This window comes from Protopterus annectens, chromosome 10.part0 (assembly GCF_019279795.1).
Source record: "Protopterus annectens isolate FY-2018-M chromosome 10.part0, PAN1.0, whole genome shotgun sequence".
Taxonomy (NCBI): domain Eukaryota; kingdom Metazoa; phylum Chordata; order Ceratodontiformes; family Protopteridae; genus Protopterus; species Protopterus annectens.
Window position 1 is genome coordinate 1,426,767,041 of NC_056744.1, and position 23,010 is coordinate 1,426,790,050.

The 23,010-nt window shown below is 42.0% G+C and overlaps 1 protein-coding gene across 1 annotated transcript in view; it reads right to left on the reverse strand.

Moving 5' to 3' along the window:
- Nucleotides 1-23,010, reverse strand: part of KIF14 (kinesin family member 14) — a 2,369,812-nt gene that overhangs the window by 60,022 nt on the left and 2,286,780 nt on the right. The window contains exon 28 of the mRNA XM_044086046.1: nt 7,988-8,062. Coding sequence (XP_043941981.1) covers nt 7,988-8,062 — 75 coding nt within the window. The remainder of the gene's footprint in view (nt 1-7,987; nt 8,063-23,010) is intronic.

Below are 23,010 nucleotides of genomic sequence, written 5' to 3' on the forward strand. Positions count from 1 at the left end.
AGAGCCTGGAGGACCATAGTAACATCCCACAGAGGTGTGAATCTTTCACCAGAGGGAATAGCAGAAAATGACCCTTAATAAAAGTCTTGCAGAGTTTGGAAGACGCTAAAGAAGTCACATTGTCACCAATATGGAAATTAGAAATAGCGTCAAGTTGTACTTTTATAGTGGACGAAATAGTGCCCGGTTGAAAAAGATCTGCCGAAAAATCAAAAACAGCCGAAGTTGGAGCCGTAAAGGGGTCTAAGGCCTGATGCGAGACCCAGATAGAAAAACGCTTTTATTTGCTACAGTAAACTCTTCTGATGAACGACTTGTGAGCCGCAGCCAGAATCTCCTTAATAGAGGAGGATAACCTGGGAGTCCTGACAATCATGGGAACTGGAGCAGCCAGTCTGTGAGCTTCAGACTGACCAGATCTGGATGAGGTATCCCCGAGGGATGTGAAATAAGATCCGGAACTGGAACCAGAGTCCAAGGAGAAACTATGGGGTGAGACCACGCGGATGGGAACCAGACTTGGCGAGGCCAAAACAGGGCAATGAGGATGACAATGCTCCACAGTCTGCGAGTTTTCTGAAAAAACTTGGAAATCAAGGGCAGGGGAGGATAGGCATAGAGTAGACTGGGTGGCTAAGCATAAACCAGAGCATCTCTGAAGGCTTCCCCCTGAGGGGGGATTCAGAGCAAAGAAATCGCTACACTTTGTGCTGGAAGGATATACGAAGAGATCGCAGCAAGGATGACCCCACCTGAGGAAGATCCACTCCACCACTGAAGGGTTCAGAGACCATTTGTAAGGCAGAAGGATAACCTGCTGATCCTGTCTGCAAGAATGTTGGACCGACCCAGAATGTGCATTGCTACCAGAAAATGACCGCTGGAGATCACCTACTCCCACACTCTCATGGTTTCATGACAAAGGGGGTAGGATTTGGATCCCTCCTGTTTGTTGATATACCAGACTACCGACATATTGTCCGTCTAAATGGCACCTCCCTCATCTCTAGAACACTGATATGAAAATTGGTCTTGGGTAGGGACCACATGCCTTGGACCATCCATTCCTAGCAATGCCCCCCCCACTTCAGCTGGGAGGAGTCTGTGGTCACTGTGGCTTTGGGCAAGGGTGGAAGCAAGGGACGACCCTTCAAAAGGAAAGGTCCGGAGACTGAATCCACCACCAAAGGGAGTCCCTGCACACCCGACATATTCGGACAGGGTAAGACAAGGGTAGATCCAGAAGAGACCACTGGATGACCAGGGTCCAGTGAAGAATGCGCATGTGGAGGTGTGCTAAAGGTAATAATTGGATTGTAGCTGTCATAGACCCCAAGGCCCTGAGGACTGCTTCAGCCTTAGAACTTCTGTATGAAGGACCTGTAACACATGCAGCTTTAGAGTGTGTATCCTCTGCGGAGTGAGGAAAAACCTGCATTTGTATCGTATCCAACCTTGCTCCGATGAAATCCAGGCTCTGAAACAGAGTCAGTGCTGATTTGGAAAGATTGATGGTAATGCCAAGATGGATGGCTAAACACAGAAAGGAGTCCCTGGTATGATATAGCAGATGCTTGGTCGGGGCAACAAAGAGCCAATTGTCCAGGTACGAGAAAACCTGGCTACCCTGAAGCCTCAGGTGAGCCGCTACTACTGCCATCATTTTGGTGAACAACAGGGGGGGCAGTGGTGAGACCAAAGGGGAGGGCTCTGAAATGAAAATGATTGGCTCCTAGCCAAAAGCGGAGGAGCATCTATCCATTTTGATATGGTAGTAAGTATCTTGGAGGTCGATCGAGCACATCCAGTCACTTGCCTGCAGATAGCTGAGGAAAGAAAAGAGAGTGACCATCCAAAATTTCGCCTTGGTAACTACCAGGTTTAGGAAAGATCCAAGATGGGTCTTAGGTTCCCCCGTCTTCTTTGGCACTAAAAAGAACGTGGAATAGAACCCCAATCCGGACTGATCTGGGGGGAACTTTTGGATGACTTTCTCTCTTAGCAGCTTTTCTATTTCTAAGGCTGCTGCCTCCCTTTGAGAGGGTGGGACATCTGGGAGGTGTCTGGGAAGAATTGGTGTCTGGGTAAAGGGAATGGAATACCCTCTAGATATGATCTGCAGCACCCAGTGATCATTTGTAATGGACTCCCATGCTTCTAGGTGCAGTGAAAGGCGACCTCCAACTGCCTCCAGAGTGGAGCAGTCAGGCAATCCCTCAGGGCTAGCAAAAAATCAAAAGCACAAGCACAAAATACTGAAATAGGCAAAACACCACTTCCAAATCACGAATACTTCTTCCATTTAATCCACAGATAAAATGACAAAATACAGATAAAAACAGTATCAAGTTAAGCGCCATCACCCAGGAATCTCCCGAGCTTCATCAGAACATAAAAACAAAAATTATTAACCTCTTTTATACCTTTCAGATTCATTTCCCTCAATTAATACATCTCATTAATATTCATTAACTGATGTTATTGCTTCTAAATTCATTAATCAACTTCCCTCTTTTACTGTTGATGATTATATGTAAAATTAATACAAAATCAGGCAAACATACACATACAATATAATTTTAAAGAACATTCAATGACAAAAAATGTGTACCATATTTTAAAACATGCTGCTTGTTCTTTTAATTTAGCTGCCCTTAATTTCAGGACACTACTGATACTCAAATGGTCCTTTAAACCAGGTCTTTTGATTCCATCCAATTTTAGCTGCCAATATAACTCCTTATATTCTAGGCGGGCCTCCCATAAACCTCCCCTTGCATCTTGTTTCACTTGTTCCAATACATAAAACTTGAAATTGCTTTATGGGCATTCCCTATGATGTTTATATAGTGCATTGGTGTCTTTTTTCACAGATATTTCATACAAATGTTTATTTATATATATATATATATATATATATATATATATATAAATATATATATCTGCCTTCTCAAAAGCCTCTCAGTCTTGCCTATGTAGAAACTGTTGCATGTTTGGCAAATATTGATGTACACCACCCCTTTACTATTACAATTAAAATGCTCCCTAGCCCTCATCTGGAACTTTCTAGAAGGGATGTTAATAGTCTTGTTCCAAAATGTTTCCACACTGTTGACAAAACCTGCTGCCTGGGTCTGTCCGAGAAAGGTTCCTGAGAACCAGTATTTTTGGGACTCCCCCTGCCTCTGGGCTGGCGCCTATCCAACCCCCTCTGCCTCTGGGCGACAAGTTGTCCTGAGTGTCCCGGGAAAACACCTGAGACTCCCGGAACCACATCTTCTTTATCCCTCGCTGATTCCTGGAGAAGGATCTTTGGGGGGGGGTGGATCTTGATGGTAGACAGAGTCTTCCCATCCTTCTCACTATGGACTAGTGTCTCCTTCACTGACTTCCCAAAAAGGGAAGTACCGTCATATGGGGCATTGGCAAAAGACGCCTTGAAGAAGAAAGAAAATTGACACAGCCAGAGCCAGGAATGACTCCTGATGGTGATACCTGTACCGGCCCTAGCGGCTCCCTCCGTAGCATGGGAGAGGAGGTGCATGGACGTATTGGAGATAGCCTTCAGAGTGGCCATGCAAGTGGCGAAAGTTTTCTTGTTCGCAACTGACATGGACTCCAGGGTCAATTCAGCAACCTCCTTGACCATGTCACACTGCAATCGAGTATTGTGTGCCATGTAGTTCAGCGCCCTAACAGCAAAGGTCACTGAAGCATAAACCTGCTTCCCAAAACGGTCCAGAATACATGACTTGTGGTCAGGTGGATGGACCGTAGAGCTCTCCTGGGCAAGTTCTTTCCTGGTGGCCACTGCCACGGCCATAGCATCCATGGGGCACCCTTTAAACCAATGCATTCTGTCCAATGGAGGGCTAAGTACTCTGTCGGGTCATTTTGGGATGGGCTCCACCATGTCCATTTCCTTCCACGCCCAAGATGTTATAAGATCCACCAAGGAATCTGTGGGAGGGGACACTTAGGAAGTAGATGGGCCTGTGCCAAATGCCTCGAGAAACACTGTTTTATCCGGGGCTGGCTTTTGGGTAGACCACTCCCCCTTCTGGCGAAGGATTTCCAAGATGTCTCCAAACAAGACATCCTCAGGGGGGGATCGGGGGGAGCCTTCCCCTTCCTCCAAATCAGTGTCTGAAGTGAGGGAGTCCATGTGCCTCCTCTTCCATGTTCATTGGCGAGGAGCCTCTTCAGTGGGACTCTCTGGAGAGGACCCGCAAACTTCCTGTTGCTCCCCAAGTGAAGCATCCCAGGGCAAAACTGGCACAGGCTGTCACTGAGAAGACAAGACGGTCGGGACCGTACCCAATCCAGAGGGGGTCAAGGCTGAGTCCGAGGAAGAGATGGTCAAGGGTCTTGAAGGAATCGAGAGGACCCTCTCCACCATATCGAATGCAGAGGGGGAATGAACCACCTTAGCCAATCCCAATAGAGCCATACCCCTCTGATCCGACAGGGGAGACTAAGCCGAGATCCTAGGAGCCGAGGAAGACACTGTGCTCCAACCTGCTTGGAGCTGACAGCACCCACTCACATCTGACCCTGAGACGACTACTGATCCGTCCCACTCAAGGCAACTGCCGGCGTCAAGCAAAGAGGAACTACAGTCGGCGCTGACCCCTCGATCCCGAGTGACCTTGGAGCCAAGGGCTCCCAAACTGTCAGTCGGATCAGAGAAGGAGCTATGGGGGAGAAAAAAAGGTAGCGAGGCACCCCCTCCACACGGAGAGGGTGATGGCAAGGCACCCATCTGTATTTGGGTGTGGATAAACTTCCACATCATCATGTCCATCTCTGCTTCACTAAGGTTCCGGGTGGAGTGGGATGAAGATGCCACAGAAGCAGGCCAAGATATACGCTGGGGGGGGGGTGACGTGACCTAATACTTATGACCTCCAGCTCTGGGGTAAACCTTTGGGAGTGGAGTTGAGGGGAACTAGGCCTAGAAACAGAAGCCAATTTCAGTGGAGGATCGGCCGGCGCAGAGTCATCGGGAGACCGCTTTTGGGGCCTATCTTTCTTGGCCTTCTCCACTTCCGCAGGCCTCTTGGCAGGAAGACCCTGTAGAGCTAGAAGAGGCAGGAATGGCCATTTCCAACACGGGCAAAAGGCCCTTAACAATCAGTTTGTTCCTCCTGTCCTGAAGTGCTCTGGGGTTAAACGCAGTGCAGATAGGACAGGAGGTATCAAAATGTGTGGCTCCCAGGCACGCCACGCACAGAGTGTGGCCATCAGCTGGAGAGAGCTTATGGCCACACTCTGAGCAACTTTTGAAACCCGGTTTGGGAGTTTCAGACATAATCTCCCAAAGGAGGTCCAAACACTCACTCACACTTAGAACAGTTTTTTTAAACTGACTGTCGCTGAGAGGAGAGGTAAAGGAAAGGGAAAAAGAAAGATTACAGAAGAGAAATCACTTACAATCCCTCAGAAAAATTCGACCATGAAACACTTCACTACTAAGAGCATGGATCACGCTGCTTGCCATATCAGCTGCAAACGAGATCTGAAGGGAGGAAGGAGACGGGGGGCATTATGGGTAGAGGGAAGGAGCTGAGAGCTTGGATCAAAAATGCTAGCTATGCAGCTGTGTCGGATCCGACGCCCCAAAGGTTGAAGACCAAATGAAGTCAACTACTTCAGATCTACTATTACTTGGAACATGGAAACAAATGCATTTTATTAGTCCGAGTGCTATGTTTTCGTGTTTATTGCTCCTTGCACCACTGGCTCATGTACCTCTTTTTGTACTGTATATACATATATATTATCAATGTGTGTGTGTGTGTGTGTGTGTGTGTGTGTGTGTGTGTGTGTTCATGCGTATCTATACATTTTATATATATATATATACACACATACGTGCACACACACACACACACACATGCAGATATTCTGTATAGACTTTAACATATCAAAACTATGTTTCATATTTAGCAACATAAAACATTTCTTAAAAGAGTAACCATCCTTAAAAAAAAATCTTAAAAGCTATGTCATATATATTTCATATTATCTTGTCCATGATGCATGGATATGATAATTGGGCTCCTCCTATCCTCATTTAAATCAGCGATCAAACATTTTTATTACATAATAATGTGTTGGCTGAGCACTAATCCAGCAGTGCTTGATTTGGTCCCACAATCTCTTACAATAACAGCTTATGCATGGACAGATTAGCCCTAATCCTTTGAATCCAGGAAGTAGCACACAGTCAAACACAATAAAGCAGCTGGAAGTTGATACAGAAAAAAATATTTTTACATAACTCTATACATTTGATAAAAATCTGAGTACTGTAGTCCCTCAAATCCCCTGGCACCCAAACTAACAACAGTGAGACCAAATAAGAACGAAGCATGCAAGTCAGTGCCCAATTACTAATAAGTGTAAAATTAATTAACATTAGACCACCCATTCAACAGCCAAAGCAACTGAAAACATATGGGTCTATATCATATTATCGAAGGTTCATTAGTGTGAACTTTTGTTCATCAAACCTTAAACAGCGAATGTTCACTTCCACAAATGTTTTCTTTTTTTTCAAATATCATTTTTATTATAATTTTTCTTTAACTGCAATGAACAGTACAGTACAAGACGAAAATAAACATAGCAATGGATTTACATAGAACTGAAAAACAAAAAATGCATAAATATTACAAGGTATATGTAATGACTGACCTTGATATTTTAAAAAGGCAAAGAGAAAAGAAAAAAAAAGACAGACATTCTTTTAATTGTAATAGACATTAATAAGAGGCAAACATGCCCTGTAATGTTGAGTATGAGTTATATTTCAAACAAGTTATCTAGCAAGTGGTCGGTAATATTGACAGTATAACATTAAACATTGTTATTTTCTAGGAGAAAGAGTATAACCATATACCTGAGCCTATCAAGGCAACTATTTACATTATTTACACTGGGTTGTCACTCATGCAGGTTGTCACAGAAAAGTTCATAAGCTGATAATTTTTTACATGCAATAGTGATAGATACAAATGCCTATGTACTAGAGGACACTTTGATAAACCAAATGGATATAGCACAATCTTCTTGTAAAAGGGCTGATTGTAGCCTTTATATGAAATTAAGTAGGAAAATTACTATTTAGTGGGGATAATAAAGTGCTCTAGCTAATTTAGTGCACTTCCGCGAATGTTCAGCTTAATGAATTACTTTTCCCAAGGGAAATTAACGACTTGCCCAGCATTCTGATGGTCACACAAAGAGTATTTTAAACCCATCCAATGTGGGGGGCTGCACCCCTCACCCAACTATATATGTCAACTCAGAGATCCCAGTGCAGTGGGGAAAAGGGCCATTTCTGATGCTGGACAAGTCATTACTTTTCCCCTGGGAAAGTAATTCTTTGAAATGAACATTCACGGAAGTGAACGTCTGCTGTTTAAGGTTTGATGAACACGGGTTCTTGGTAATAATGAACCTTCAGAACTATTTTACAGACCCAAAACATACATGTTACTATACAAATATAATTTGACAATGCAAATGATAAAACTTAATTCATTGGCACTGGCTTAAATTTAGAACAGAAACATGCATGTCCTGCCACAGAAAGGGGAAAATTGCAAAGACCTTACAATAACGAGCAAGCATGTCAGTTACCAAGGGGTAGAGAGCTAGAGCTCAACAAAGAAAACTCCAGATGGCTGCCTAAGTGACAGCTTCTCATGTCCCCAGTGAAAGGAAAATGAATGGCCGGCTGATGGCAGCAGGGATAAAACAGAATGCTACAAAAAATGTATATTATAATAAGACTTCTCCAGATGAATTCTCTGTGTTAAAATAACAAATTTGTGAAATATATATGAAATATTACTGCATAGTTTTGTGATGTCTATTTTTCTCTTGTAAAACTTTAAAAAGCTCCAGTGGTTGCAAGTGAAAATATAAAGTAAAATGAAAGACAAAAATATGAGATTTAACATAGATTTTGCAATTTTACCTTGTAGTATTCATTTAAGAAGTTTTGAATACATATGCTGAAGGCTTCAACAGTATTCTTCCCCAGATGTAAAACCTGTAAAAATATTATTTTTAAAGTGTGAAAAATAATTAATTCAGAAGAGAACAACATTGAATATCAGCTCAGTGCACAGACTATCATTCATAAACTAATCTTCATGAATTCCAGCAGGTACTACAAGAAAGACATTTATTGTCATGCCCTTAGAATATACTCTAAATGATAATAGATACACAGCTTACACACACACACACGTCTCCCTGATGAAACTCTTGAATTAAAGAGCATCAGTCACAATTCATCGAAATTACTCTCCTAAGAGCCACAGTAAAGATTACAAATCCACCAAATACACACACACACACACACACACACACACACACACACACACACACATATATATATATATATATATATATATATATATATATACACACACATATTTTTTTTTTCTTTTTTCCCCTACAGAGAGGCAATCTCCCCTCCCTCACATGACCCTATGCCATCTATTATTTAAGCAATAACCCACGCCTGGGTGTGGGTAATGCTGGATTTACCCATGGCTGCTGTGGTTTGGTCACGAGGGCGAAGCCCTCGTGACCAAACAAAGACAACTGTGGGTAAATCCAGCATTACCCACACCCAGAAGTGGGTTATTATATTAATGACATTATTTAAGAAAAAAATACTTACTTTTCTTAAATAATGTCCTTGTATAATGGCGCCGTGCTGTCCTTCCACTGCTGGACAGCTCCGCTTTGCCATTGTTGATGTACTGCGCATGCATTTGGAACTTGCATTCCCACATATACCCAGTACATTAGTGCTCGGGAAAGTAAGCAATGGAGAAAAAATTATCTCTGTTGCTACGCTTTTTTTTTTTAAACCCTTAAAATTAAAGAATATATCAGTGGAAAAAAGTCCAGGTGACCAGATCTTTTTCCGTTGTATATTCTCAGCGGGCACGCTGGTTGGGCTGGCCAATCAGCATGCTCGTTTTAGGATGTTACCGGTCAGTCATTGTATAATTAGATATAGCAACTCTGAGACTGCAGGGAAAAAGAGATATGTACAAAATACAGCAATCTTACTTTTTTCTGCATGAGCCCTGGAATCGCACATCAGAGATTAACCTTAGAGCATTCATGCACTAATGTAAGCAACTGAAGCCTGGTGCCCTGTATATGTATACAGATACATGCATACACGTACTTGAGTATCAACCCAGTAGTTGATTTTCATACAGCTAATCACAAACAATTGACTACATAAAAATCAACTACTGTTATAGTGTGCTCCATATTCAAGATTCCAAAAAACAGCAAAATACATTTTTTACAATAGGTCAAGACCCATGCTTAGCTATATCATCTCTTGAGGAAAAAAGAATTCAAAAAGCTAGCACAACCTTAATCTTTCCTGCAGAACCCTGGGGACTGCACGCTAGAGATCAATATTTAGAATGTTGTTCACTAGTGTAGCAATTTTAAGCCACACAAACACACACACATGTTACTGAGGCATTACATCACTGTGAAAGATCAGAGATGATTTCCTAAGAGGATGGGCTGAAGTTCTTAAATCCTGTGAGCAAAGATGATTGCCAACAGTAACAGAGCTTTCTAAGAAAATGAACTTCCAAGTCAGTTATCTAGAAGGTTCAAAACTGGATGGGAAAATCTTTGAAGCTGAAGTTCATGTCCCATGGAGGATATTTAGTTTTTTTGTTTTTTTGACTGTGGTGGTGGTGCTGCGGTAGCATTGTCGCCTCACAGTATGACGTTGTCCTGTTCGATTCTCAGCTAAAGCGTCTTCTGGGAGGAGACATGCGTGAATGGGCGTACCTTCGTTGAAGGTTGTGCGTCAGAGCTGGCAACTCGGCACGTAAAAATCTACTGCCAATCATTAGCGGACCGGAGTTCCGCTGTGGCGAACCCTAACCGGGAAAAGCCGAAAGACACAACATTTCAAATGAGGACATAGTTGCAAAACTTCTTTTACGGACTGCTTAACCAGCCAATTCTGTGTCACAGTGCTGCCCTCTACAAGAGCACGTTTTACAAAAATCTTAAGATGTGTGATTCACTGTGGAATTATCAAGGCCAAAATCACAGATGTGCCTAAAATAAGTCAGGTGTGAGCACCTACATGCTGCCTAATATTTAACAAACATTAACTCTCCAACTAAATGCAGAATGTCTTCCACTTTACGGAGTACTCTGTAGGATTTCTGGCTCCTTGATAGCTTTGATCACCTCTGGCAACCCAGCCATGGTATCAGGAAAGATTAAAGGGCCAACAGCAAGAGCCCCACCATGAAGTAAACTATATGCAACCCCAAAAGCTGGCGACTCAAGTCTATACACTCATAGTTTCAAAGGTGTGCACAAGGCTAACGACCACTAGGGCCCTTATAAGCTTAGCCATGCAACCCAAATGTAGCCCATAAATTTGATTTCTATATGGGTTGATTTACTGACTGCTTCTGTCCACTGGAGATATAGGCACCAGACCAGGGGTGAATTTCTGAATACCCATCCATTAGTCCAAGTTGTGCTTAAATAGTGATAGGCAGGAACTCTGCTTCAGATGGATGGGGAGCCTATTCCAGAGAATGGGAATTCTCTAAGAAATATTTCTGTCTCTCCACTGTCCTATTTATACCACATGCAAAATGTAGGTCTTTTAATCTAGTAGTTTTTATGTTGATTGTTTTGCACATATGCAAAAGGTTCATCAAAACAAGGTCCAGGGATACCTTGCACACTAGACAAAGATGACCTTTCAAAAGGTTCCTTTAGTACATGAGAGGGATTACTGCACTGGCAGTGATATAAGCCTGAAACTACATCCTTTTTGGCCAGGAAGTGGTGGTAAGAATGAGTATTCAATGTTCATCTATTTTCCCCTGACTTTTGTGATGAGGCATAGAGTTATGGGAAATAAAGAGAAGGCATATCACAATCTCTCCTGCCATGGGATGGAGAACCTACCCATTATTAGTTCTCCACTGCTCTGCTGCACACAACAGAACAGGTGGATCACTTCATTCTTTCATATGACAAATGTGATGATCGACAGAATGCTCCACTGTTAAATGCTCCAAAACAGACGTGGCTCCTAAATCTTCAGCTCTAGGGGAAAACAAGAGGAGTGACTCAGGAATTCTGTCAGCATATGCATTTCTAGGATATGAACACGAGACAGTGATGCCCCTCCTTAAGTTCCACTGTCAGAGTCACATTATGAGTTGATACAGGAAATATGAGCATGTGGCCCTTTGATTGTTTATGTGCTACACAAGGGACTGGTCATTAGACTGAATCAGGTGAAGCTCAGGAAGCAACCTTCTATCCAGTGATTTCAGAGCCAAAAGGACTGCATATAACTCCTACATGATTGATCCACAAGGCCCTCTTCCAATAAACCATGCGGGACCAGAGATAAGTTCCCCAGCCCAACAAAGAGCATACTTCATAAGTTTCTGTGACATGTTCGACTGCAGGAAGGGACCAGCTATATTCAAGTTGATGGAGACTATCCGCCATGCCTGAGTCTGGCAACAGAAGTCTAACACCAGGAAAAAATGTGTTGACTCTGCAAGATCTAAATCCTTTGGTTCTGGAATGGCACCATAAGAATTATGGTCATAAGGCACAAAAGATGCATGAAAGTCTGAGGGAAGATTCTTTGCTGCATCCTTACCACATTGTAGGTCTATGATCTTATGGGCCCATTAGAGACATCTCTCCATTTATAATAAAACATTCTCTCTCCACTAGAGTCCAGCATAATACTGATGAGGTAATCCACTGAGAAAGGATCAAAGAGGACTACACACAGTTTACAATCACCACAGTGAAGACAGCCACAGGACAGTCAATTTTGGGAATGACACCAGGTTGTCTCTTGACAGAGTGACCAAAATCTAGGTGTCCAAGTAGGGCGACGGATGCAGTTCCTCTCCTGTCTGGTTTCTACCATTACAACGAGCAACTTGATCATCCTAGGTGAGCGGAAAGACAAAATGGGTATTAATAAGGGTACGTACTGAGCATGTACTGAAGGCCCCTTCTGTATGGACCCCAAGTACTGATGTGCCAAAAGGCATCCATCATGTTCAGTGACACCAGCTGGTCAGCTTATGTTAGCAGTGAAATGGTCTCCTATAGAATTATCAGTAAGAACTCAACACAGCAGATGTACTTCTTCAAGTCACTGAGATCTATAACAGAACTGAAGTCTTCCATTTCCTTTAGAATATGATGTAGCTGGAAAGAACCCTTGGTCTTATTCCAAGAATTGGACAGACATGCATGGTAAGTCTGGTCTCTTAGCAATGTCCTTTTCTTGGGGGGGGGGGGCATAGCTGCAAGAACAGTGTGTTGTATAACTACCTGTTTTTGGTTTGTATGTTTTTGATTTGTATACTTAACACCTTTTTCTTCTTTTGACTCATTTCATTGAACTGCTATTTTACTTTTTTTTTATTTAATTTTTATTGTTTGATATGTAATATAATTTTCAGCAATATTGTTTTAACTGAACATTTTCACACCTAATACACATTCCGCAAATTGCATTGCTGTTTTAATTGAAAGTTTTTTTTCTTGAAGCTTTGAAATTTTAGGTTAGGAAATAAATCAAATCCTGTGCTTGCTTCTCTGAGCCAGAATGGATTAAGTGCTTGAAAACTGGCATTTATATCACGCTATCGAAAGATGAAAATAGCGAACGCTATTTCATCGAACCTAAACTATCTAAACCACATAATATCGAACATTCAGAACATCCCACAAGAAATGCAATTACTAACTTTTTCTGACATTGGTCTGGAGCAAGAAAAAAGTTTCTCCAACGGGGTACTTAGCTTTTAGTGAAGACTTCGGATCTGAAATTCGAACATGAAAATCTCAGGAGTCGGCCAACCGACACTTGCAAACTGCTTTTGCTTCGGGCACCATGCGGCAAGAAAGACTGAAGAAAATGGCATCGGCTGCATCTTTTATACCCCTGGCGCACTGACGTCAGGGAGGAGGTGACAGCAACAGGCTACGGACCTAGACTTTGGAATTCAGACCGACTGAGGGTAGCCTGCCAGCAAGATAACCCAATTGTAATGACTGCAACAGTGAAACACGAAGAACATCTGGCATTTATATCATGCTATCGAAAGCTGAAAATAGCGAATGCTATTTCATCGAACCTAAACTATCTAAACCACATATCGAACATTCAGAACAGCAAATTTTTTCCTTGGGAAAAAATTCGCTATTCCGAAACACATACACACAACACAAGCACACCTAAAAAATAACAATCCACACACATACACTTATAATCCTACAACTAACCCTACAGTAAACTGTACATACACTACTATCTATCCACTTACCTTAACCCAAATCCTAACCCTAAGGTCCGTCACTATCGCACACTCACCTAATCCACGTCCTTACCCTAACTCAATTAACCCGCCCCTAAACCTAACTCACCTAACCCGCGCCCTAATCCTAACGACCACACAATCGCACACTTACCTGAACCCGACCCGTAAATTTCCACCACAGCGCTGAAAAGAGCGAAGCCACAGAACCGGCCAACCAAATTCTTTCCCTAGGAAAGAATTTGGTGTTCTGCACCTTCGCTATTTTTAGCATTCGTTCAAAATGGGTCGATATTAGAACATTCGAAGTTTTAAAACTTCTATGTTCTGATATAGACCCGAAAACTGTCACAGAGGCTGGGAATTAATTTAGGGTAAAAGGAAAAGTTCAAAGCTTTTTTAAGAATGCTGCCAGAACACAATATTGTGCAAGTTCATCTTATTTACCACTCCTCAACCATCATGTCCTTGCATTCTTAGGCCCAGTAGCTCTTCAGCTGTCTGCTTTTTTATTTAAATTCAACTTAAAAAGCCCTCACCAACTCATTTCATTTGTTCCTACAAGTAACAAATATAACATATTGCAAAGAATAGTTGTGTAAAATCTTACCATAACGATAGATGTCTTTCTCTTCTATGTTGCAGTATTCTTAACATGGGAGATCCTTTGCCCAAGCAACATGAAAATCCGACCAGCATACAACAGCTTTTAGCTACTGCAGGTACATGGGACGTTGCATGTATGGCCTGGCAAACATAAGCCATAAAAGGACGTCTACACATAAAATCCTCAGAACTAAAAAGCCCCTGGAGGAACACTAGCACAACAAAAAGAAAAATAGCCTGCCATCTAAGGAAAGAACAAGATATAGGGGGAAGGAGGGATAGAATGCTGCAACATAAAAAAGAGAAGGACATCTATATTTATGGTAAGATTTTTCACAACTATGATATGTCCTTCTATTCTGATGTTGCAATATTCTTAAAATGTGGGAGAATACCAAGGCTTAGTAAGAACCCTTGGAGGAGGAAGGAACAGGGGAGCTTTCTACAAATCCATGAAGAATGCCTCTAGCAAACCCAACCCTGGATCTAAAAATACTATCCAGCTCCTAATGCTTGGCAAAAGTATGAACAGAAGACCAAGTAGCAGCCTCTAATATGGTGTTAGTATCCAAGCCTTTAAAGAATGCACCAGAGGAAGCCACAGCCCTAATGGAATGAGCCTTAACAGGAACAGGAAGACTCTTACCATGAAACACATAACAAAACAAAATTGCCTTAGAAATCCAAGAGGAAACTGTCTGCTTGGAAACAGGGAAACCCAGAGCCCTGGGATGAAAAGAAACAAAAAGCTGATAAGACTTTCTGATAGTCTTAGTTTTATCCAAATAAAATCTGAGTTGTCTATGCAGATCCAATGTGTGTAAGATCCTCTCACTGGAGGACTGAGGAGAAGGGAAGAAAGTCGGCAATTGAACAGACTGATTAAGGGACAACTCATTCACCTTCCTGATCATAAAGGAAGGATTAGTACGCAAAGAGACCCTATCCTTATGAAAAACAAGAAAAGGTGGAGAAGCCATCAAGTCTTGAATCACAGAAACCCTCCTAGCAGAGGTTAAAGCTAGCAAAAGAACAGTTTTGAGGTACAAAACTTTAAGGAAGCTGAAGGTTCAAAAGGGGCTGCAGTTAGCTTCCGTAGGACATAATTCAAATCCAAAGGAGGTGTGACTGGTTTTCTGGGAGGTTTAATGTAAAAGAAGCCTTTGAAAAAAGTTTTACTTCCAATCTAAAAGCCAAAGGGGAGCCAATGGCAGACAAGCAGAAATAGCTGACAAGTGAACTTTCACTGAAGAATAAGCCAAACCACTCTTAAGTAACACAAAAGTAGGAAAGAACAACTGGGATATCCACTGAAAAAAGAGACAAAGTAGAAAATCTCTTCCAGTTAGATAAGTAAGATTTTCTAGTATTGGATTTTCTGGCCTCCTGCAGTACCCTACGCACGTCTTCAGAAAAAAAGGTGTCTGAAAGAAATCAAAAGTTTATCACCCACTAAGTCAGTTGTCAAGTTGACAGATGTGGATGAAGAAGAGAGCCCATGGTCCTCTGTAAGAAGGTCCACTCTATGGGGTAACTTGTGACGACTGCCCTTGGCTAAATGAAGAAGAGCGAACCAGTGCTGTCTGGGCCAGAAGGAAGTCACCAGCAAGATTTTTGTTTTGTCCTGCTGAATTTTGAGCAGATCTTTTTGAATGAAGAAAGGGGGATGTATACTGTAACATTCCCTTCCATGAGAAAGATAGGGTGTCCACCTTCCAAACCAGAGGATCTGGGACTCTGACACAAAAAAGAGGAAGTTGTCTGTTCAGAGGGTAGGCAAAAAGATCCACTAGAAGAGTACTCCACCAATGGACCAAGTCCAGAAACACATCCCTGTGAAGCATCCACTTGTGGGACTGAGTCATGGACCTGCTTAGAGTGTCTGCCACAAGAATTTGGGTGGATGGAATGTAAACCGCTTGAAAAGTCACCTTGCACTGAAAAGCCAAGTCCCATACCAAGACAGCCAAACTGAAAAAAGGTATGACTTTGTCCCCCTCTGCATATTCACATACCAAAGTACTGTGGTGTTGTCTGTAAACACTTTCAGAGGGCCTGGATGGAAATCTTGAGGAACTAAAATGAGAGCCCTCATTTCCTTGATACTGATATACTCCTTCCTTTGTGAAGGAGACCAGAGATCCTGCACCTTCTTTGACTCAAAAGTTGCCCCCCAACCTGTGTCTGAGGCATCTGTGAACAACTCTTGAGTTGGCTGGGGCAGATGAAGCAAAAGGCCTGGATTCAGAGAAAATTACTGAATCCACCAAAGGAGCTCAGATTTCAGGCATGGGAGAAGAGGGAGTACAAACTCCAAAGGGTGAGCATGCTGCATCCAAACAGATTGTAGGTACCACTGAAATTTCCTCATCTGAAGTTTTTCAAGGGGCAGCATAGGTATTGTGGATGCCATAAATCCTAGAAGTCTCAGAAACTCCCTGGAATTAATAGAGTGGAAGAGACAGTAGACTGTGGAAGAAGGAAATGAGAGAGAGAATTTTTTTCTGGTGGAAGAAAAGCCATCATGAGATCTGTTCTTAGTCTGCACCCCTAGCAAAATGTGATCCTAAGAAGGGGAAAGAAAATGATTTTTTGAAATTTACTGTGAACCCCAAGCTTTGCAGGAGAGAAATGGCAAACTGCAGATTCTGAATTAACTATTCTGAGACAGGAGCCAGAAAAAGATGATTGTCTGGGTATGGATATACCTGAATACCTCTGATCCTGCAAAAAACAATCACGGGGCCAAACACTTTGTGAATACACTTGGGGCAGTGGAAACACCAAAGGGCAAGGCAGAGAACTGAAAGTGCAAAGAAGGCACAGAGAAACGTAAAAATTTCCTGTAACAAGTATGGATGGGTATGTGAAGGTAAACATCCTTGATGCCCAGAGAAGCCATGTAGGCCAGAGGAGGAATCAAAGGAAACAAAGTCTGTAAAGACGGCATGAGGAAAGTTGGTACTTTTAGAAAGGTGTTTAAATGGGATAGGTCCAGTATTGGTTTCCAAGGACTGCCTTTTCTGGGTACAAGAAACATTCTTGAAGTAAACCCCCCTTCCTCTTTGGTCCTGAGGTACATGTTGAATTGTACCTTGAGAAGGTAATTCCTTTAGAACCTGTGGAAACAAATCCAACTGGTTTGGATGGGGTTGAGGAATACCCATGAAAGGAGGAAAGTTTTTTCTAGCCAGGAAATATCCATATTGGATAATAGAAAGAACCCAAGAATCCTGAGTTATGCTGTCCCAAGCTGGAAGAAAGGGACTGATGAAGAGAAAGAGGAGTAAGATTTGGAAGGAGTTGGTAGTCACAGACTCCATTGTTTGTCTGGAAAAAGCTGCTGAGATGAGGGACCTGAAACAGTATTCTTTGGCTGTGGAGCTTTTCTAGTAGTTTTCTTACATCTAGTAGGAGAAGAAGACAGAAGTGTCTTTCTCCTAATAAAGGAAGTCTTAGAAGGAAAACTTCTGTGGAATTTAGGGGCAGGAGACACAAAGATGTGCTTCAAGTCCTGAAGTTCCTTTCCCTTTTCTTGTAGTGACTTAAATAAATCTGCAGCTGGAGTACCAAACAGAACATTGGTATCCAGAGGAGCATCCAACAATTTTGCTTTAATGTCATCTGGCAGCAGTTGAAGCTTTAACCAAGAATACATTCTAAGGACAGAGCCAGAAGCAGCTGCTCTAGATGATGCTTCTGCTGCATTATAACTGCACTTAATGAACTGTCTAGCCACTTGAGAGGAAGCTGATAAAAGGGACATAACTTGATTTTATTAGGTCGGAGTCTGGAAGCTGTGAAAGAGCTTGAGAGGCATGAGAAAGAAGGGCCAAGGAATACCTTGACATGTGTGTTTGATAGTTTATAGCTCAGAAAGCCAAAGTGGCAAAAGTGCAAACCTTCTTCCCAAGTCTTTCCATTATTTTTGTCTCCTTATCTGAAGGAAGAAGCTTAGAAGACGGTAACAACCTAGAGGACTTGTCAGAAGCAATGGATATCACAGCTAGATCAGATGAAGGACATTTATACAGGAATCTACATTCATCGGGCACCTTGTAAAATCTGTCAGGCCTTTTAGGTGCAGGAGCCTGTGAATCTGGGGTCTTAGAAGCAGAGGAGAAACTGTCCAAAAATGCTAGCAAAACAAATGGCACAGCAGAAGGAGAAGCAGATTCCATTTGTAAAAGGTCACAATACCTTTTTTTGTACCTCAGAGACCTGACAGCAATGCCATTTAACGAATTCTCTCACCTTGTTAAAGGTCTCCCCAAAAGAAATCTCTTCCACTGGAGAATCTGCACCATTGGATTCCTCCTCTGGGGAAGCATATTCATAAGGGGATGTAATTTGTGTAGAGTATGCCAAGGAATCTTCCTCAGATGCAGACTCATCCTCTGAGAGCTCCTGTTCCCTAACCCTCCTAACAGGAGAACAAGTAAAACAGGGAACAGAAACAGCAACAGAAGGCTTAAAAGCCATCAAAGCCTTAATCAACTCCTGTGAAAAGGTATCTCAGTCAGACTACGGAGACACAGAGGACTGAAGATGCTTGCTTTTTTTGTTTTTTCTTAACACGCATCTCTGCATGATGACCAGTAGAAGGACCCGCTGTAGATCTGCCTTCAGCGACCAACATTGGGACCTGTTCCTTAGTAGGAGTAAGAGGTATGTCTCTGGACCCTTCTAGCACTACAAGTCATGGTTTCCCTTGTCCTTCTGAAATGGACATCTGTACTACCTCTGAGGACATGCCTAGGTCAGATTCTTTAATGGCTTCTGAGGCGGTACCCATTGAAGTACCAGACTCAACCTCCAAATTTAACTCCAGGTCTTCACTAACCTCAAGGGATACATCAGCAGATAGAGGCACAACAGAAGGGGATTCAGGCCTAGGCTTACTGACCTTCCTTTTCAAAACTGGATCAGCAGAAGGACCCACAGAACCCTCCATAACATCCTTAGCTAATCTTTTTAATCATTGATTCTCTAAGTAAAGATTCAAAGCCGAACATCTGCTTCGCAAGGTCTTTGGGACAAAGGTCTGACAAATGGAGCAAAAATGATGGTCATGACTGAGGTCTAGACAAAAAGACAAAGATCATGGCTATTCTTATGGGGAATTTGCCTTCCAGACTTACACTTGCTTTTCCTGGATGACATGAACTAAATATAAAAGACAGTAGCAATAAAAATAAATCCCCAATGGGGCACTTATCTGAAAGCTGGCAGCACCCAATGGAATCAGGCAGCAGACCAACATACGAGTCAAGCATTCTGAATGGCAGCAGAAAAGTTCTGAAAATTGTACATGCAGATGTCCATTTATGGCTGTTTGCCAACCCATACGTGCGACATCCCACGTACCTGAGTAGCTAAAAGCTGTTGTATGCCGGCCATCAAGTAGGTTGGGCAGGGGATCTCCCATGTTAAGAATACTGCAGCATTAGAATAAGACATCCCCTCTTCCTCTACTTAACTTCAAATACCTTCTCCTTCATATCCTACTATCCACTAACTGCACACCCAAATACCCACAGCTCTTAACACTTCCAGCTTACTTTTAAAATCTCCATTTGGCACTTGTACTTACTACTGTCTTTATTTTTATTTTGTTTTGAATTTCATAATCTGGGTAGAGCACTGACACCAATGGACCATTTCAGTCTCAGTCCAGTATTAAAAAAAGGGGGGGGGGGTAAACAGATAAAACAGAATACACACATTGTTAAAAAGGAAACCTTATTATACAACTTGCCCTTTCAGTGATTCTCTCAAAAAGGTACAGCTGGGTTTTGACTAACAGTATACATTTCTCTGAATTATACTTTTACACATGAGGGCACATTAGATTAGGTACAAAGACAGTGCATGATCAAAAACTTGATAGATATTGTTTAACTTTGGTAGAGTAAGAACTCTCTCCTGCTCAAAAAAAATATACTCATTTGCATGAGATTACTTCATTGCTTCCTATAACAGTTCAGTCTTCAGGAAAGCAGAGTTTCTGTGTATCTTGTAGGAGTATACATGTCTTTATAGGATACTTCCCTGTACTCCTCAAATGAGTATACTCATCACTGTTTGCAAAGTCTAATTTCTAAAATCCTAGTAAAGGTACATTCATCAGTTAAGGCAGCAAGGTGGCATCTACAAGCCAACATGATTTGTTAACCATGACAGTGAAAAAGACAGCATGGGATGTGAAAAGCTTAAGTTATTAAGGAGTGTTTGCAAAAATTTATGAAAAAATAGAACATATTTCTATGTTTACATAAATAATGTGAAAACAGAGTGATACTGCCATGTGGGATGGTGTATTCAGGCAGTGGGTGTTAGTAAAAAATTATATTAAACATGATAGGTAATGTGAAGAAATCGTAAGTTATAAACATTCTTTTGGTAAAACCAGTTATGGCTATTATCTATAGTATCATAACTGCATTCATTTAATAAATGCTATGTGACCTACAGCTGAACAAATGGAGCCATCTTACATAAAACATTAAGGCACACAGTGTTGCCAATGATACTTGCCATCTAACATGAATGCTTTTGTAAATTTATATTGTGAGATTATTATATTTAGAACTTGCATAGACTTGGCAATAACACACACACAAAAATAAGTTATGTTCTTATCATAAAGTTCCATCTGTGTTGTCCATCTTCATTTCATTAAGATGTGAGAATATGGTTCCGAGGCGTGTTACCACCTGGCCGCCTTCTTCCAGCTTGAGACTCCTGACTTGAGCTCCTCCTCCCTACCCATAATACCTTGCTCCCCCACAGTAACTCAGATCTAGTTTGCCAAGAAAAACATAACCGCTAACATAACCGCTATCAAACATTAGAACTATTCTACAAAAATGTGCAGTTCAAATGTGTATATATGACACAAGGAAGAAGACATCAGGAACTCAACCAAAAGAATAAAGATTCCTTATACATTCTACCAGGCTTCCCAAAGACTTGGAAGGGGGAGCGGGAAGGTTAATGGAATGAAGATGGGCAACACAAATGGAACTTTTTGGTAAGAACATAACTTCTTTGTCTGATGTTGTCCTCTTCATTCCATTCACCTGTGAGATAGAATCCCCAGTACTATAATCCAGGGTGGCCATCAAGGAAGGATATTTGAGTACAGCAGAACCAAAGGCACTTCTACTCCTGGATATGATGTCCAATTTGTAATGCATAATGAAAGTATGGGGATTTGACCAAGCAGCAGCAGCACTAATGTCCTCAATAGAAACTCTAGACCAAAAAGCCTGAAAGGTGGCCATGGACCTTGTAGAATGGGCCCTTACTGGTCCTGGTAAAGGAATACATTTTAAAGAGTAAATAGAGGTAATTCAATATTTCAACCATCTCACCAGTCTAACTTTGGTAACCGCTCTACCTTTCTTTGCATTCGAAAAGGAAACAAACAACTGGTCACACTTCCTGAAGGGCTTGGTTCTATGAATATAAAAATGAAGCTGCCTGTGAATATCAAGCAGATGCAAAGTGTATTCCCCCTTATTTGATAATCAGGAAAAAAGATTGGAAGATTGAGTGATTAATGTTACTCTCTTTAGCCACTTGGGTAAAAAGGAAGGATTAGTAGCAGGGTCACTCTGTCTTTGTGGAAAATCAATTATCGAAATTTTGCAGAAAGAGCTTGGAGTTCAGACACTCTCCTGGCCGAAGTAATAGCTACTAGAAATGTCAAGTCCACAGTGGCTGAGGGTTCGAAAGGGGGATAGACAAAAACTTACAGAATCGTATTTAAATCCCATGGAGGAGTAGGATCTTTCACTGGTGGTCGGAGCAGAAAGGTGCCCCTGAGAAAGGCTTTGCACAGTTTTGAAGAGGCAAGAGATAAGGAATCAAACCCAACATGAAAATTGGAAATACCAGCCAGATGAATTTTGAGAGTAGCATAACTAGTATCATCCTTGAAAAGGGAAGCCAAAAAGTCTAATGCAGCTGTTACCGGGGCTGTAAGGGGATCTATCTGTGTTTGTTCAGCCCAAAAAGAAAATTGCTTCCATTTGCTCTTGTAAAATTTCCGAGTGGAAGCCTTATGAGATGAAATCAATATTTCTCAAATGGGGACGGCAGCCTGGGAGATCTAACCATCATCGGAAGTGGAGAAACCATGGGGTTAATTTCAGGCCCTGAATATCCAGATGTGGATTGTCTGACGGATGAGAGAGCAGATCTAGACTCGGATCCGTCATTGGTGGCAAACCAGATGAGACTAAAGAAAGGTGAATGACATTTGTCAAGACCAAAAGAAAGTAATAAGAATTACTTTACTTCACAACCTGATAGCTTTCTGTAGGAACATGGAGATCAATGGAAGAGGAAGAAAAGCATCGACCAGACCAGAGGGCCAAGCATGGACAAGAGCATCCCTGGAAGACTGTCCCTGAGGAGGAATCAAGGCAAAATACCTGCTGTAACTGTTGTTGAAGGAGGAGAAACAGCAAGGATAATCCCATTTCTGAAAGATCCTGTCTGCCATTGACTGATTCAGGGGCCACTCACTAGGCATCAATAACACTCGGCTGAGCTTGTCAGCTAAAATGTTGGACTCACCCGGAATGTGCATTGCTACCAGAAAGCAGTCAGTAGAAGTCACTCACTGCCACACTCTCACTGCTTCTCGACAAAGGGGGGTAAGACCTGGTCCCTCCCTGTTTGTTGATATACCAAACCACTAACATATTGTCCGACTGGACTGCAATAATCCTTGAGGTCTATAGAGGACATCCAATTGCCCATCTTTAGGAGAGGTAAGATGGATTGAATCATGACCATTCTGAACTTTGTGTATTTCACTGACTTGTTCAGAGTGGTTCGATCCAAGAGAGGTCTTAAGTCCCCTATTTTCTTGGGTACTAAAAAGAATCTGGAGTAAATGTCCGATCCAGCTTGATTGGGGAGCACCTCTTGGATAACTCTTTTTAGCAGTAAAGTTTTTATTTCCTGAGCTGTGTCCTCCCTCTGCCTGGGTGGCACA